At 33.3% G+C, this 16105-nt stretch overlaps 1 protein-coding gene across 5 annotated transcripts; it reads right to left on the reverse strand.

Annotated features, from left to right (window-relative positions):
* Positions 1–4981: 4981 nt before the first annotated feature.
* LOC111715790 (zinc finger protein 141) lies at positions 4982–15863 on the reverse strand. 5 transcript variants are annotated; one of them, XR_002768315.1, is made up of 12 exons: positions 15768–15863; positions 14558–14629; positions 12040–12122; positions 10771–10868; positions 10189–10298; positions 8266–8329; positions 7738–7812; positions 6942–7025; positions 6586–6672; positions 6216–6304; positions 5497–5551; positions 4982–5179 (listed from the first exon to the last, which is right to left on the reverse strand). XR_002768315.1 is itself a non-coding variant. In XM_023491160.1 (11 exons), coding segments are annotated over exons 2-11 (711 nt in total). In that variant the 5' UTR covers positions 14577–14629; positions 15768–15863; the 3' UTR covers positions 4982–5177. The 5 variants fall into 5 exon arrangements, 3 of the variants coding, with proteins under 3 accessions (XP_023346928.1, XP_023346926.1, XP_023346927.1); XR_002768314.1 differs by having other exon boundaries at positions 5497–6304; XM_023491160.1 differs by lacking the exon at positions 5497–5551.
* Between the last annotated feature and the right edge of the window lie 242 nt (positions 15864–16105).

The raw sequence follows: 16105 nt of genomic DNA on the forward strand, positions 1-16105 counted from the left end.
ACCTCCCCAACCCCAACTGTTCATGACACGACAGCATTTACATTTTTTATTGAAATAGACATTTAGGAAATTTCCCAGATAACCCAGGCATTTGGGAAATTCCCCAAAATTCCTTTAGCTTAACACAGGCATTTTTAAGATTTTGGAAATTTCTCAAATGACTGGATATTTGGGGAATTTCCCAAAAATCTTGGCATTTGGGAAATTCCCCAAATTCCTGTAGATATTTGAGGGTGGTATATTTTTAAGATTTTGGAAATTTCTCAAATGACTGGATATTTGAGAAGTTTCCCAAAAACTTAGGCATTTGGGAAATTCCCCAAATTCCTGGGTTTTTGGGAAAATCCTATTTTTGACATTTTTGATTATTGCTGTCACTCCCTCCACCTGTTATGACATAAAACTGGATAAATGCTTAAAACAAATTCAAGGAGTGATAAGTTTTGTCAGGGGTTAAACAAACATTCAATATTTCAATTTTATCCACTGAAATTGTTTATATACCGCCCCTTTTAATCTTCTGTTACATCAACCTATAGTCTACAGTTATAACCAGAAAACTACGAAATAGGAAGACGACTTTTAGAATACAGTTGTAACTTTAAAAACTCAAATGAGCATGAGACACAGCCATCGTGCAGTGTAAATTCACCAAATAAGTGATTTTATTCGTGTCTGGCAAAACTATTTGCTTTGTAACCACATCAAATACACTTCATTTTTGCTATAATATGGTCTTCAAATTTAATTGTTTTCTGGTAGTGTATATGTCTTATTTGTCTGTTTTTTGTGTGTGTTCAATAAGCGCCAAAACGACCAATCGGGCCTAATTATTGTTATTTATTCTTAATCTAATATTGGAAGGATTAGATAGATAAATATGGTATAATTGATGTAGATAATAACTAGACATTTCTATTTATAAGGTTTGGTCAAATTTTAATCATTTTCTCGCTCGTCTTTGCTTTAAAAAACAAACATTCAAAATCAAAGTTGTTCTTTAACGGAATTGAGTCTTTGCGACAAACTCTGATTTGCCATGCAATCCCCATCTATGAGCAACCCGATGTTGTAGACCTTAGATATTTCTTCCGCTCTGAATATACAGGGTGTCCCACGAAACATGACAATAGGAAGACGACTTATTGACAAATAAACGCAGCAAATTATATCAAAAATCAAGACGACATTTAAGTCGTCCTGCATACTGTCATGTTTCGTGGGACACCCTGTAGCCTTTTAATGGCTTATTAAATAATTTGGTAATTGGAAGGAACAAAGTTTTTAGTTGCAGCCTTGCAGGAAAGCATAAATATTAGAATCTCGACAGTATACATTCTGTACAATCTCATCCTTTATGGGTAACCCCAAGGTAATAATGCAAGGAAAGTTAATTGCGGTCGCGTATACTCTGCGAGTCCGTACATATTGAAACCAGTTCTCTCTGGGCGGAATTTGTAAACAAGAATAGATGCACCAGTGTTCGTTTAGTATCCGAGGAGGTTAAAGGCATTAAATTTTGATAATTTTGATAATTCACATAATAGTTTCTTATGACCAGAATATGTAATTGATTTTTTACGTGAAAGATGGATCCCATGTCAGGCTTCGACATCCGTCTTGCGTTTACATTACCGCCCAAAGACAGTACACTGCAGTACAAAAATGCGTACACCTCTGAAATAACTTTCCTTGCATTAGTACCTTGGGTAACCCTGTCTCTATGTTGAAATATTAGAACATTTCCTTAAAGAAAGGTATTTTTGCTATACTGTGGTTTCCTTAAGTTCTATATATCAGGTTGTTCAAGGTTGTATAATGAGTTTAAGTGGTAGTCTTGAGTATAACATAGCTCCCACAGTTAAGTGAAATATATATATTTTAAAATACAAACTCAACTCTAAGGGACTGTAAGCGTTATTTAAAGTAACCCACCATGAAAAGATGACAATTTCCGATTCACAACAATACCCTTGAACCCTTTGAAATGTAATGTAGAAGATTTTTGCATTTTTTTCTAGGCTTAAAAGTGTTCAGTTCTGATAATTCCTACATGTTTTCATGCAGTAGAAATGCGCAAATCCCGTGGAAGAGAAACCACAATTGAAAATAATCAGTTTTTATAATTTATAAACCTTGATATCTAATTCATAATCGATCAGATTTTAAGGGTAATGTTGTGAATCGGGCATTGTCAGCTTTGCATGGAGAGTCACTCTTAAGGGAATTGTTCACGTACATATTCAAGTGTAGAAAGTTACAAAATTTAGTTTGATATTCAAAACTAAGCTAACTTTACACCTGAAAAATGTCAAGAGCCAGATTATGTTGATCTTTAAGGAAATCATAACTTTTTCAAGCTCTTGAATAACTATACAAATCTGAAAGTACGCGATAATTTCAAATTTGAAACGAATGATCCTAAACGAAGTGTTAAGATATTTAAAATGGGTTTAAATTTTGTGAACACCCACTTTATTTTCTTGTGTTCTTTTGAATCAGGATATTAAAATAAGATAATACAGTGGTACTATTAAAACTGTGGAATGCTGAGACCAATAAAGTGAAAATGAACTTATTTAGTGAAATGGGTCTGTGTACACTGCACAATCGCGTGTTTCCTGGATTATACATCAAACATTCTACAGTTTTCTGGGTCACTCTAATCTATGAAGTTTTACGCGTCAAAAAGGATACGGTTATTATAAAGAAAAATGGTTTCTACAAAAATACGTAGATATTATATCACCCCCCTTTCATGTTACCCTCGACTTAGAAACGGAAGTTAGAAATTTTGTTCTCAGGGAGCCGGCAAGTGGGCCAGGGGCGTAATACTCTACTCTTGTGGGGGGGGGGGCTTTTAATTTGAACGTTGAATGATTTGAACAAGTTTATCAATTGAATTTGGGGTTTGCATGAGAGGGACATTCTTGAGGGAGTGGGATTAATGGACCTAGATTACACCCCTGAAGGCAGGCTAGATAGGTAGACATGGAGATGATTACACACTTCCTCTGAGACGAATTTTGATGGAGACAAATATTTGAAATTTTGATGATTCATAAACCTTCCCTGGGCTCCCTAGATGTCCCACAAAAAATTTGGGCCCGATCGGTTCAGCCGTTTTGACGTTTATTGGATACAAACAAACAAACAGCCAAACAAACAGACAGACAAACAAGCCAAATTTATATATAGATACAGGTAGTTTCAGTATACATAAGATTACTTTACATCAGTATTACAATATACAGGTAGTCTCAGTATACATAAGACTACTATACATCAATATTACAATATACAGGTAGTTTCAGTATACATAAGACTACAATACATCAATATTTCAATATACAGGTATTCTCAGTATACATGAGACTACTATACATCAGTATTACAATATACAGGTATTCTCAATATACATGAGACTAGTACTTAAATTGATTTATTAATGTTACCTCAGGCCTTTGAAGCAAAAACGTTTTTTGTTTGTGATTTGTATTTTATGTTTCGTGTGAACCCTGTTCTCGGCTGTGGCGCATTATAACTTAAATTATCCTTTCCTAAATTAAGTCAGAAGAAAGAAGCTTTACAACAACCAATATATCTTTCCCAGGACCAATTTATCATTGCCCCCCCCCCCACCCGCTAGCGAACCTTCACAGTGCACATCCTACTGTATTCTGAATCCCCCTGCACAGTGCACATCCCACGGTTTTCTGAATCCGCCTGCACAGTGAACATCTTGCTGTTTTCTGAATTTCCATCAACATTGAATATCCTACTGTATTCTAAATCTCCCTGCACAGTGGACCTTAGCATCCTACTGTTTTCTGAATCCCCCTGCACAATGGACCTGGACATTCTACTGTTTTCTGAATCCCCCTGCACAGTGCACAGCCTACTGTTTTCTGAATATCCCTGCACACTGCACAATGCACATCCTACTGTATTCTAAATCCCCCTGCACAGTGGACCTGGACATCCTAGTGTTTTCTGAATCCCCTGCACAGTGCACAGCATTCTGTATTCTGAATCCCCCTCAACAGTGAATATCCTACTGTTTTCTGAATATCCCTGCACACTGCACAATGCACATTCTACTGTATTCTAAATCTCCCTGCACAGTGGACCTGGACATCCTAATGTTTCCTGAATCCCCCAATACAGTGCACATTCTACTTTATTCCGAATCCCCTTGCACAGTGCACATCCTACTGTTTTCTGAATATCCCTATCCCCTGCACAGTGCACAGCCTACTGTATTCTAAATCTCCCTGCACATTCTACTGTTTTCTGAATCCCCTGCACAGTGCTTATTCTACTGTATTCTAATTCCCCTTGTACAGTGAACATATCATTGTTTTCTGAATCCCACTGCACAGTGCACAGCCTACTGTATTCTGAATACCCCTGCACAGTGCACATTCTACTGTATTCTAATACCCTTTGCACAGTGAACATATTATTGTATTCTGAATCCCACTGCACAGTGCACATAATACGGTTTTCTGAATCTCCCTGCACACTGCACATCCTATTGTCATTTCCAGTTCTCTGATTCAATAAACGCATCCTCAAATCATCTTATCTTGGCGAAATCGTGCCCAGGATATTAGGTTGGAAGATAAAATGGTAAGATTTGAGCTGGAAATATTAGAATAAATGAAAACTAATATCAGTCTGAAAATATCCGCGTTAATTTGCATAGAACTTCATACTGTTCCCCTATGATAAATACATTTATTAAAAATTACCCATAAATATAAGGGAACATATAGACCATTGACAAAAATAAGAAAAACTTAAGGACAAGGGCGGGGGAAATTTTGCAAATTCGCACGAAATGCTGTTTTCCCCTTAGTCTTGCCCCTGGCTGAACTCCTCATTGGATTTCATTTTTATTCAATATTTTTCTAAATCTTCTTCAACCATGTTTAGCGGAAACTAGGACACCCATCGGAGGACGGATTAAGAAACATCCTTTATAAAAAGTAAAATGTTTATTAAGATACACATTGTTTATCACATTTGCTAAAACTAAGAAGAAATTGAGCTAAAAACTAAATTAACGATTACAACTTTATATTTTACTAAAATGTGCAGGCTTTAGGTTGAGAAATGGCTTTGATTGGAAAACGCTTCCTATGCCTTGGTTTTGACACAGTTGACATGCGGAATCCTGATATAAGGAATATATTTCAGCGAGGGGAGGAAGGCCAGCCACATCAATTTCTCGTCCGAGCCACATTCTCCTCATTTTCTCGTCCGAGCCACCTTTATGCCCTAACGTGGCCCGTTTCATTATAAATAGTTATATCTGGGAGGATTAGACAATTAAAAAGCATAATGTTGAAAGGACGAGGATTTCGAGGTGGCTTGGACGAGAAAATGAGGAGAATGTGGCTCGGACGAGAAATTGATGTGGCTGGCCTTCCTTCCCTCTTTTAACTGCTGTAAATGATGAAATTAATGGGTGCATTAACATTTCTTAAATACCTTCATGAATGATTTAAAAATGAAAAGATTCTCGGCGTAGATTTCCAGTGGTTTCCTGGGAAGAGAGAATTAACCAAATTATTGCAGGGGATATTTTAGGTTCTTTCAGAATTAAAAAGGATTGTTTACCACATTCAAAATGATTCTGAAATACCAATTTTGTGCTGGAAAGGATTTTAAAACTAGTGAACTATCCCTTAGAATACTCGTGTATTATATATCTTATAATTTTTTAAAACTTAAATATCAACAAAAAAGAAAAAGGTGCTAAACAAAACAGGTTCTTTCAAATTAGATTAGCAACAGTCCCCGCGGGGGGGGGGGGGTTTTTTCCCCCCCCCCGTTTACGTCTCTGGTTCAACACAATTCATCAAAAATAGATTCTCTGATTTATCTTTCCAGCTGAGAAATCGTTTAACATTTATACAATTTAAAACCAGTAGATAATATTATAAAATGGTTTATATTGAATACACAGCTGTACACAATATTGAATATAAAGCATGGCACAATGGTTTCAACCATTTATAAAACAGTGAACAATGGTTTAATCCATGTACAGAGCAGAACACAATGGTTTAAACCGTGTACAAAACTGTGCACAGTGGTTAAAATTGTGTACAAGGCAGTGCAGAATGGTTTTAACCTTTTGCACGGCAGTGGACAGTGGTTTAAACCGGGACCTAGGCAGTGCACAATGGTTTAAATGTTGATCATACATTTTTGTTCTGAAGTGAGGTTGATGGGAGGTATGGTAGGTATATGATGAGTGATTGATATAGGTATAGATGGCTGAAGGCAGGGGTCTCTATATCAACAGTTTTCTTCAGAAATAAAAAATAAAAAATTACTGAAAACTTTTTTTATAAGATATAGCTAATCTAAGTATCTGTAGTGAACAAATTTGAACAGAAGAGTCAAGCTTGAAAGAATTAGTAAAAAAATAAAAAAAGGCTCCGTCCATCGTGTTCATTCCTCTTAATGTGTTTCATTAGTTTTGGAACTATTTTGATCTTTTTAGTCGTGTTAAACCCTTTATAATAGTTTTGATTTATCATAATTTATCATTCATTCTAAAACTGTTTGTCCCTTGTGCAAGATTTTTTATGTTTTGCAAGGGCCCAGTTATCAGCTGTCTTGAACACACAAAACTTACAAGTATACGGGGTCAATCCTCTGCAAACAATCAATCAATATCATTATAAATTCTTAAGATACAAGGTTACAAAATTCTGACCTTTTCCTACTGTACAAAGTTGAGTACCGTAGAAAGGGATATGTGTTCATTATAAAAAGGTTTATTGAATCAAGAACTTAAATAAAAAAATTAAATTAGAAGATATTTTCATTTTAAGATTCCGTTAAACCTGAACCTAAAGTCTAATATCTAATATTTAATTTCTCCGGATTGATTGGTTGATTTATTGATTGATTGATTATTGTTCCTGTCTTTGTACTCATGGTCTATGGCCTGCTGACTGTAGCGGAAAACTTTCCCACACCCTTTACAAGGATAAGCACCCTCTCGTCTACAATTAAATCTATATATATACTTTGCTTGCCTGTTTGTTTGTCGGTTTGTATCGAATAAACGTCAAAACGGCTAAACCAAACGGGCCCAACTTTGAGTGGGACCTCACAGCACCCCAGGTAAGATTCATGGAAAATCAAAATTGGAAAAAACATTCTTAATGGGCCAGTTCGAAGGGAAAATTCCGCCAACGTTTGAAAACGATTAAATGAAAACAGCATCATCAACTTGAAACCAATCATTTTCTAGAAAAATCTTGCTTTGCAAACTGTTTTAAAATAATAAAAAAATGAAAATATCATTAAACTAAAAAAACCCACTTTACAATAGTTTAAAATTTAAAATTTTGTATTTAAAAGGTGGCTTTCAGAACTAAATTCAGCATGACATTTTCAGGGAACTAATTATTTAAAATTGATTTTCATTTAAAATATCTTTAAAAAACCACTTTACGGACAGTTTAACATTTAAAATTTAGAATGTAAAAGGTGGCTTTCAGAACTAAATTCAGCATGACATTTTTAGGGAAACAATTACTTAAAATGTTTCTATTTAAAATATATTAATTTAGAAAGTATTTTTCAAATTTGATTCACAAAAGATATTGGCTGATGTAAAAATGATATGATTGAAAATAAAAGATCAATTAATCTTTACTATATTACAGAATATTTTTGTGTGTTAAAATAAAAAATAAAGGTAATATTAACCTGTGAACATGCTTCTTGTGTTTATTTAGAACAATATTACTGATGAACGTTTTCCCGCACTCATCACATGCTTTCCTAAACACAACATTTTAAAGGAGACTACCTGATTTTCCTTTCTCCAACCTCAATATTTAAAGGAGACTGTGCGTAACATTCTTTTCTTCAAACTCAATTTTTAAAGGGGAGGGCTCATCAAATATTTTCATGAACACAATATTTTAAAGGGATCTTTTATCATATGTTGTTTAATCACACTAATTTAAAGGGGATAAATAACTCAATATTGAAAAAAATGGATGTTTTAACATTAATAATCATTACTATTATAATTATCGTTTATTGAAGTTGGGGCCGGCGCGCCAAAGATGGTTATACAATATATCAAGTAGACCTGCATAATAAAAAGACAAACCGTTTCAAATAGAAAAGAGGCCCTTGAACTTTTTTTTCAAGTAAAAATTGTGTTATTTTTCATCGGGGGGGGGGGGGGGCGGAAAAGAGGGAAACATAATAAATTATAATATTTACCTTATTCCCATGTGAACTGCTTGAATGTGTTCTTTTAATGCAAACTTCACTTTCCCTAAACTTCCTAAACATTGAAGATATTTCCTAAACTTCCTAAACATCGAAGATATTTCCTAAACTTCCTAAACATTGAAGATATTTCCTAAACTTCTAATCATCGAAGATATTTCCTAAACTTCCTAAACATTGAAGATATTTCCTAAACTTCCTAAACATTGAAGATATTTCCTAAACTTCTAATCATCGAAGATATTTCCTAAACTTCTAATCATCGAAGATATTTCCTAAACTTCTAATCATCGAAGATATTTCCTAAACTTCCTAAACATCGAAGATATTTCCTAAACTTCCTAAACATCGAAGATATTTTCTAAACTTCCTAACCATCTAAGATATTTCCAACATCGAAGACATAAACTCCCCAAACATCAAAGATTTTCCCTAAACTTCCTAAAAATAAAAGATTCTCCCTAAGTCATGAAAATCAAGATTGTTCCCCATGATTTCCTAAAACTCATAGATTTTCCACCCTAGACTTCTTAAACATTAAGAATTTTTCCAAATAGAACATAAAAGATTTTGCTCTAGACTTTCTAAACAAGGATTTTCTTATATTTCATAAAAATCGATTTTTTTTCTGGAATAATAGGGAACAACATTTTAACCCCGTAGCATTAAATATCAATTGCGAGATAAAAACAACTTACTCTGAAACTCACAACCTCCCTTTCAAGTTTGAAAATACATATATATTTTGTTCTGATTATAATTACATTTAATCCTTTCATATGATAATAAAAAATAAAAATAATAAAAATAATAAAAATAAGTAAAAGAAATAAAATAATTAATTGTGCTTACCTAGGGCTGGGCAAAGTTCCGTTAACGAAACGGAGGTTTTCGAAAATCAACAGAAGAGTCCGTTAACGAACGACAAAACCGTTAATTTTTAAATCCTTTACAAAAAATAAGCCATTTTAGAAAAAAAAAATAACAGTTAAAAACGTTAACTAAAAGGCTAAAAACGGTAAATTTCGTTATTTTCTGATTAAAATTGCACGAATTTTTTAAAATAAAATGTTTTAAGCGTTTTAATGTTTTAAAATGTTGTTAACAAAATTATCGATTTTTAAAAACCGTTAACGAATTTCTTTTCGCCATTAACGCCATTAATTTTGTATTAACAATACCATTATTGGCTAGAGCCGTTAAAGATTGTTGAACATTTTCCGTTAACACCGTTAATAAAAATTGAGATTGTTAACTGTAATTTAAAAAAACGGAAAATGCCATTAACAGAACAAACAACTGATTTTTTTTAATGGTTGGAACGAACCGTTAACGAAACGGCTAGAAAAAGTTGGAACGTGCCCAGCCCTACGTAGTAGCTAACTTCATGGGGAAATGATAAAGTTATAACGCTCAATATCAATTGTATGTGGTAAGAAAAACTAAATTGTATTCCTAATAAAAAAGAAATTGGTTATTACATTATAATTACTAGCTTGGGAACCCAGCGCTGCCCAGGTAACTTCCGCTGTTTACCCGCACTTAAACGATATTTCAGAGAAGCTAAATTTTCGCTATCATAGTCGACCCACTTAACGTAGAATCTCAAAACAAAGGTAAGACCATTCACATAGTTCTCCCAATTTCCCCAACCAACATTTTAGGCAAATCGGTCAAGAGATTTCTGAGTTATGATCGGAAAAACAAACAGACAGACAAACAGAGATTACAACTTAATACATATATATAGATAATTATAATTTTAATAATTATTAATATTATTTTATTATATTTTTATTGGTAACTATGATAGATTATCTAACAAATACTTGCTAATTTTAAGAATTTTTAAAAAAGTGAACCATCAATTTAAAAAAAATAATATTTTTTTATTTTTGAAATAATTTTATTAACCTGTAAACTCTTTACAACAATATTCACAGACGACCTTCCCTTCAGCCCCATTGCTGTGTATCTGCTTTATGTGCAAGTCGAAGGAGTATGGGGTGTGGTACTTACGGTTTCTAGGAAACATAATCAATCAATCAATATCTAGTTCTACGTAACAGAACAGTTTTTTAAAATCTGTATAATAGAAGGCGTACAGAACGATTCAGTTTTAAACCATGTTGAAACCAGTTTGAAACTCTTTTAAAACTTGTTTGAAATCGAGAATGAAATCAGTCTGTAACTTGTCTATAACGCGTTTAATATCTGGTTAAACCAGTATGAACCAAGTTTGAATAGTTCGAATCAAATTTTAAACGAATTTGAAAAGAATTTTAAATGAATTTGAAACCAGTTTTGAACTAGTTTGAATTTGGGTTGTTGCAAGCTTGAAACCGGGTCAAATGACAAACTCAACCCAGTTATATGAAATCAGTCCTTCCAATTAAGCCTATCTCAAGATAGGTTCTGGGAACTATATTCTTACCTCAACTGATTATTTTCACTACACTGGGGAAAGCTGATGGGTTCTGGGAACTATATTCTTACCTGAACTGTTTAATATCACTACACTGGGGACAGCTGATGGGTTCTGGGAAGGCCCCCTCGTGGAATTTTTTCATATGTTGAGTTAAGTTATGCTCACTCTGGTGCACAGAGTAGAAGTCAAACCAATAAGTAGGTAAATAAAGAATAAAGCAAAATTTGAATATTCAATTTCATAAATAAACGCGTATCATTAATGTGAAATTTGAAACCAATGTTAAAACTTTAAAAATGTGAATTTAAAAACTTAATTATAGCAAAAAACAAAAATTGAGGGACTTAAAGTGAAGTGGATTTAGTAAAAATTGTATTGTGGAATTCGGAAAACCGAAAAAATTGGATTGAAATTCATTTCAGGGTGGCAAAAACTTTAAAAAAAATCCATACATACATGTATAAAAATTTCCATACAATCCGTACATTAAAATCCGTGCAATCGGTACATTTTCTAATGAAAAATCTGTACGTTTTAGAAAAAAGTCTGTACACTCAGTACAAAAAAAATTATTTTGAGAAAAAAAAAAACATTTTTGTGGGACACCATTTTTGGCATAACCTCGCGAAGGAACACTTTTGGAACATATACTCGAAAAGATGACTGAATGAATTTTGATTTTCAATTGAAACAACAATCAACCTAATATAATTCGGAATTAAGATAATAAGTTCATTTTGACCACTTTTTTCAGATTAAAATTCCTGAAAATCCGTACAATTTGAGTCATTATCCGTACAATTTTTTGCTAAAAATTAAAAAAAATCCGTACAATCCGTACATTTTAGGCCACCCTGAAATTCGTTAAACATTCAAAAAGGAAATTAGTAGTTTCTCAGTTTCTGAATATATTTTTAGGTCCTGGTGTTTGATGTTTTTAAGTATTAATTTTCCAGATAAATTTCAGGTTAGCACCCATTCATGGAAATAGCATGTCCGATTCACAGCGGTACCCTTAAAAGCTTCGACTAATCAAGAATGAATGAATTATTCATGATTCTCTTCTTGAAATACAATATTTTTTATTGGGGGTTTCTCTGAGAAAGTAAGTTTGGCAATTCTGCTTACACGAACAATGTAGTTTAATTTACAGAATTAAAAACTTTCTGAGCTAGAAAAATTATGGTATCTACCACATTATTGATCAGATAAAGGTTTCAATGGTCCGTTTGAGAATCAGTAAAATAAAGCATCACTTATTACATCCTTATAGCAAACTATGTTTGATAAAAGAAAATTAAAAATTCATTTTTTTCACTTTTATATGACAACTTTTCCTTTTTCTTTTCTCCACAAATAATGCAGGTGGTAGATAATGGTTTCTCGCGTTTTATCATTTTACTCGAGATTCCGTGAATGCCTGAATAGAAACAAATCTAACAGTTGAATAGAACTTTATTTTTTAACTTCTCACAATAAAATATTAGTGTAATATTTTTATTCAAAACAGACAGTCACTCTGATTTCAAGCAGCCTTACAGCAAAAAGCATAACGTGGTTAGAGATAAGTAATTATAGAGGGATAAATTCACTCATTATCCCTCTTTTTCTCTGACTCATAAATCCGCAAGTTACTTTAAATAGCCTTGTGAATCAGACAAATAAAGGGTCGATTAAAACTAAATCGACAGACACTTCAAAATTTTAGAGCAAAAAATGAAGCAATTTTTTCTCACGTTACTCTTCCCATTAAAAATAATAATTCTGTAATAAAAAATTGTTAAATACAGAAAGTGTTTGAACGAAACTAAACTAAATCTTTAAAATCTTAAAAAATACGAAACAAAAAAAAGTAAAAAAAAGTATAGTGGTGTAGGGTGGCTAGTGTGTGAAACCAGTTCTAGTTAGATCACTGAAGCTAAGCACACTTGTCCACAGCTAGTAACTGGATTGGTGTTCACGGGTTTGATCCCGTACTCCACATGATCCTGTGGTTTCAAAAAACATCTGAAACCGACGTCTGGTTAACAGTTATGACCACCAGACGGATGAAGGAGGACAGAAGGCAGAGTAAGATGCGTGCTTTATAATGAACAAGAAAGAACCTCTATATGGATTGATCCAAGTGAATGATGATGAAGAGAGGAAAGGGATAGTCTATGGTTGCCAGCTATAGATACCTGGAGGTATCATCCAATCCGGGCTTACAAATGATTTGCAGCAATGAGTGTGATGTTTCCTATCAGTATGGCACCCAGGCCTCATTCCGGTATACCAGAAGGATTCCTTCACTCTATATTCTCAGGCCTAAGAAGAATATTAGGCAGCCAAATTCTTGTCAGCCCTCTTCTCAGTATGAAAACAACGTGGACGGATGAATGTGCTGCCAGATTACAACCCCTGGTAGATCAATAAAAACCCATGCAACACCAAATCTTTGTAATCAAAATAATTCCGAGATTTGATCGTAACAACCTGATCATGTCCTGGGGACAAAAAGGAGTGACCGGCTATGTAAAGTAGTTGAACTGAGTATGCAGTGTTGTGGAAAACTTCTTTCGGATTCATTTGAGACATATTAAACTCTTGAGTTTGAGCACAAACTCGACGTTCAAAACTCCTACTCTGGAAGTGGATACGTTTTCAGAATTAGTTATTTTAAATTATTAAATAACGACGACATAAAATGTAAAAAAGTTCTACAATAAACTACAGACGTCATGTTGAGAAAATAAAAAATAATCTTATCATCGAAAATGAGTTTTGTTGTTCAATTATTAGTTTCTATTTTCTCATTATTCACAAAGATTTTTTGCAGATTTTCTAGAATTATTATTGAAAAGACGACATTTGAAGAATTTGAAGAGATCTGCGAATAAAAAAACGAAATAATCGATTTTAGCATTGATTTATTGACAAATTTCTTTTGAGAAATATGTTTCTAACCATCTAATTAGATTACTGTATGATTTTTACTTTATTTTCGTTGTCGTTATTCAATAATTTAAAAAGAAAACTAATTCTGAAAACGTATCTACCCAGCAAACCTTTATACAATGACATTTAAATCATTTAGTATAATAAAAATAATGTTTTTCTTTCAAACAAAATTTTGAATTTTGTAAACCCTATTCCCGCTGGGGGGGGGGGTCAATTTGACCCCCCCCCTGTAGTTTTTTTTACATAACTCAAAAAGTATTGGTCTGAGGCTGTTGAAATTTTCTGACTTTTCTTACATACACAAAGCCCTCCCTTTAGGCCTAAAACCGGGCTTTAATACTAACTGCCTGAGTCCTCAGGCACACTGCCTGAATGACTGCTTTTGCCTGTAACAAACTAAATCTTTGTTTTGACCCACTTTCGCTTATCAGATTTTGATAAAATTTAGCTTTTTGGAAAGCCTATGACATAAGGAAACGGATTGCACAAGTTTTGCAAAAAAAAAATTGCAAATTTTTTGCAAACAACCTGTCAAAGGAAATTTGCACATTTTTAGTTTTTCTTGATTAAAAATCAGGTTATTTAAAATTTTGCAAATTTTTTTGCATATTTGAAATGGCATGGTCAAGGGCTTTTCAAAAATTTATAATTTTTCATTTTTTGGACAAATTTTTTTTTCCAAACATTTTTACTATAAAACTGGATTTTGCGATAAAAAATTCAATTTTCGCAAATTTGCAATTTTTTTTGCAGATTCTAAAAGTAGAGCACAAGAGCTTTCTAATGATGTATCATTTGTCATATTTGGACATAAAACATGGGATTTAGAGGGGGGGGGGGGTCAAATTGACCCCCCGCCCAGCGTATCCTGGTTTTCAAGTACCCCAGCAGGGATAGGGTTAATGTATTCCTTACCTCGCATATGAGCATACATAGTCTTTTTAGAAGAGAATGTCTTGTCACAGGATTTACATTTCAAATTTAAACCTAAAATTTGAGTTTATAATGCTTATTCCAAAAAATGTATTTTTCGTATTGCGTAATGTATATATTTAAGCTAGCTCAATTCCCCAGCGTTGCCCGTCGCAATTATTTTGAAAAAAATTATTTTTATAAAAAAATATATTGAATAAGCCCATGTTATTCGCCGGGCACCCATGGGTTCCTTCAAAAATTGTAACCCATTAGGTCTAGCAGTTTCCCCAGGTATAGCTAACGTATAAATATATCTACATGAGTGTACATATATACTAATACAGGGTGTCCTAATGAACATTTGAATCAAGTGACGATTTTGATATTGGCTTTGTAAGCGTTTAGCAGACGTAGCTTTATTATGACAATTACAATGTACATACGTCTGATATTACTTATTTATAACTACTTTTACTTTAACCAAAGGTTCCCAAGCTCAAAGTTGGTAGAGGGAACCCGTGGTTAAGAAAAATTTGTAACTTGGCGAAAAAATTATTTTACACATTTTTATCGTCAATTGAGATGAAAATGCGCGAATTTAAAACGAAAACTTCACAGAGCGTTTTCAAATTTTACTTAATTGTCCCAAGGGACGTTAAATCACTAAACGTTCTTCTGTTGATAGAGTTATGGTAGGTAATAATATGTATAATACAGATAACCTTTCCATTTAATTTAATTATTATCTTGAAAACCCAGCTGTATTACAGTCAACCCACCATTTTTCATATTGTAGTCAACCCACCGAACTATCTTAAACCAAACAGCAAAGAACATTCCCATGGTTCAAACTGTCAAGGGGTTCAGGATTTATTGTAAAACCTATGATTTGACTCCATTTCTGAACATAACTTAGAAATCCTCTAAGATTAAATCTACAGAACCCCCCCCCCCCTCTTCTGGAAGTAATAGCTGTAAGGATAAACGTGGAACTTTGCAGTACACAAGTGTAAATTTAAATATGTGTACAGTGGTTATAATTTGCTGTTTAATTATCTGAAAAGGTTTACAAAATCACCTAAAATCCAGATTTTGCAGTTATGTCCGACATACAAACAAATAAACAGACAAACAGACAGAGATTATACTTTTATTTATAAATATATATATATACATATTACTTATGTTCATGAAAAGTAAGTTAACGTACCTGTATCAATTATATCATGAGTAAGACGAGAATGAGTTTTAAGATCTCTTTTAGATAAAAATCCAAGTGTACAATCCTAAAAATATGATGAAGGTGACAATAAGTACGTTTCGGTGATTAGAAGTCCTCCTAACCCTTAAACCAACTATTGCAAGTTTGTCATTTATTAGTCACTAGTTGAAGTTACTGGCGTTGCCCGTGGATAAAAAAATCGAATCTTTTTAAGCCTATGTTACTCTTGAGATACCCATGGGTTTCCTCAAGAAATGTCCGCCAATTTGAATATATAAATCTATATAATAAAGCTCTTCACTCATATATATTTGTGTAGATGTTAG

This window comes from Eurytemora carolleeae, unplaced genomic scaffold, assembly GCF_000591075.1.
Source record: "Eurytemora carolleeae unplaced genomic scaffold, Eaff_2.0 scaffold1871, whole genome shotgun sequence".
NCBI classification, from domain to species: Eukaryota; Metazoa; Arthropoda; class Copepoda; order Calanoida; family Temoridae; genus Eurytemora; species Eurytemora carolleeae.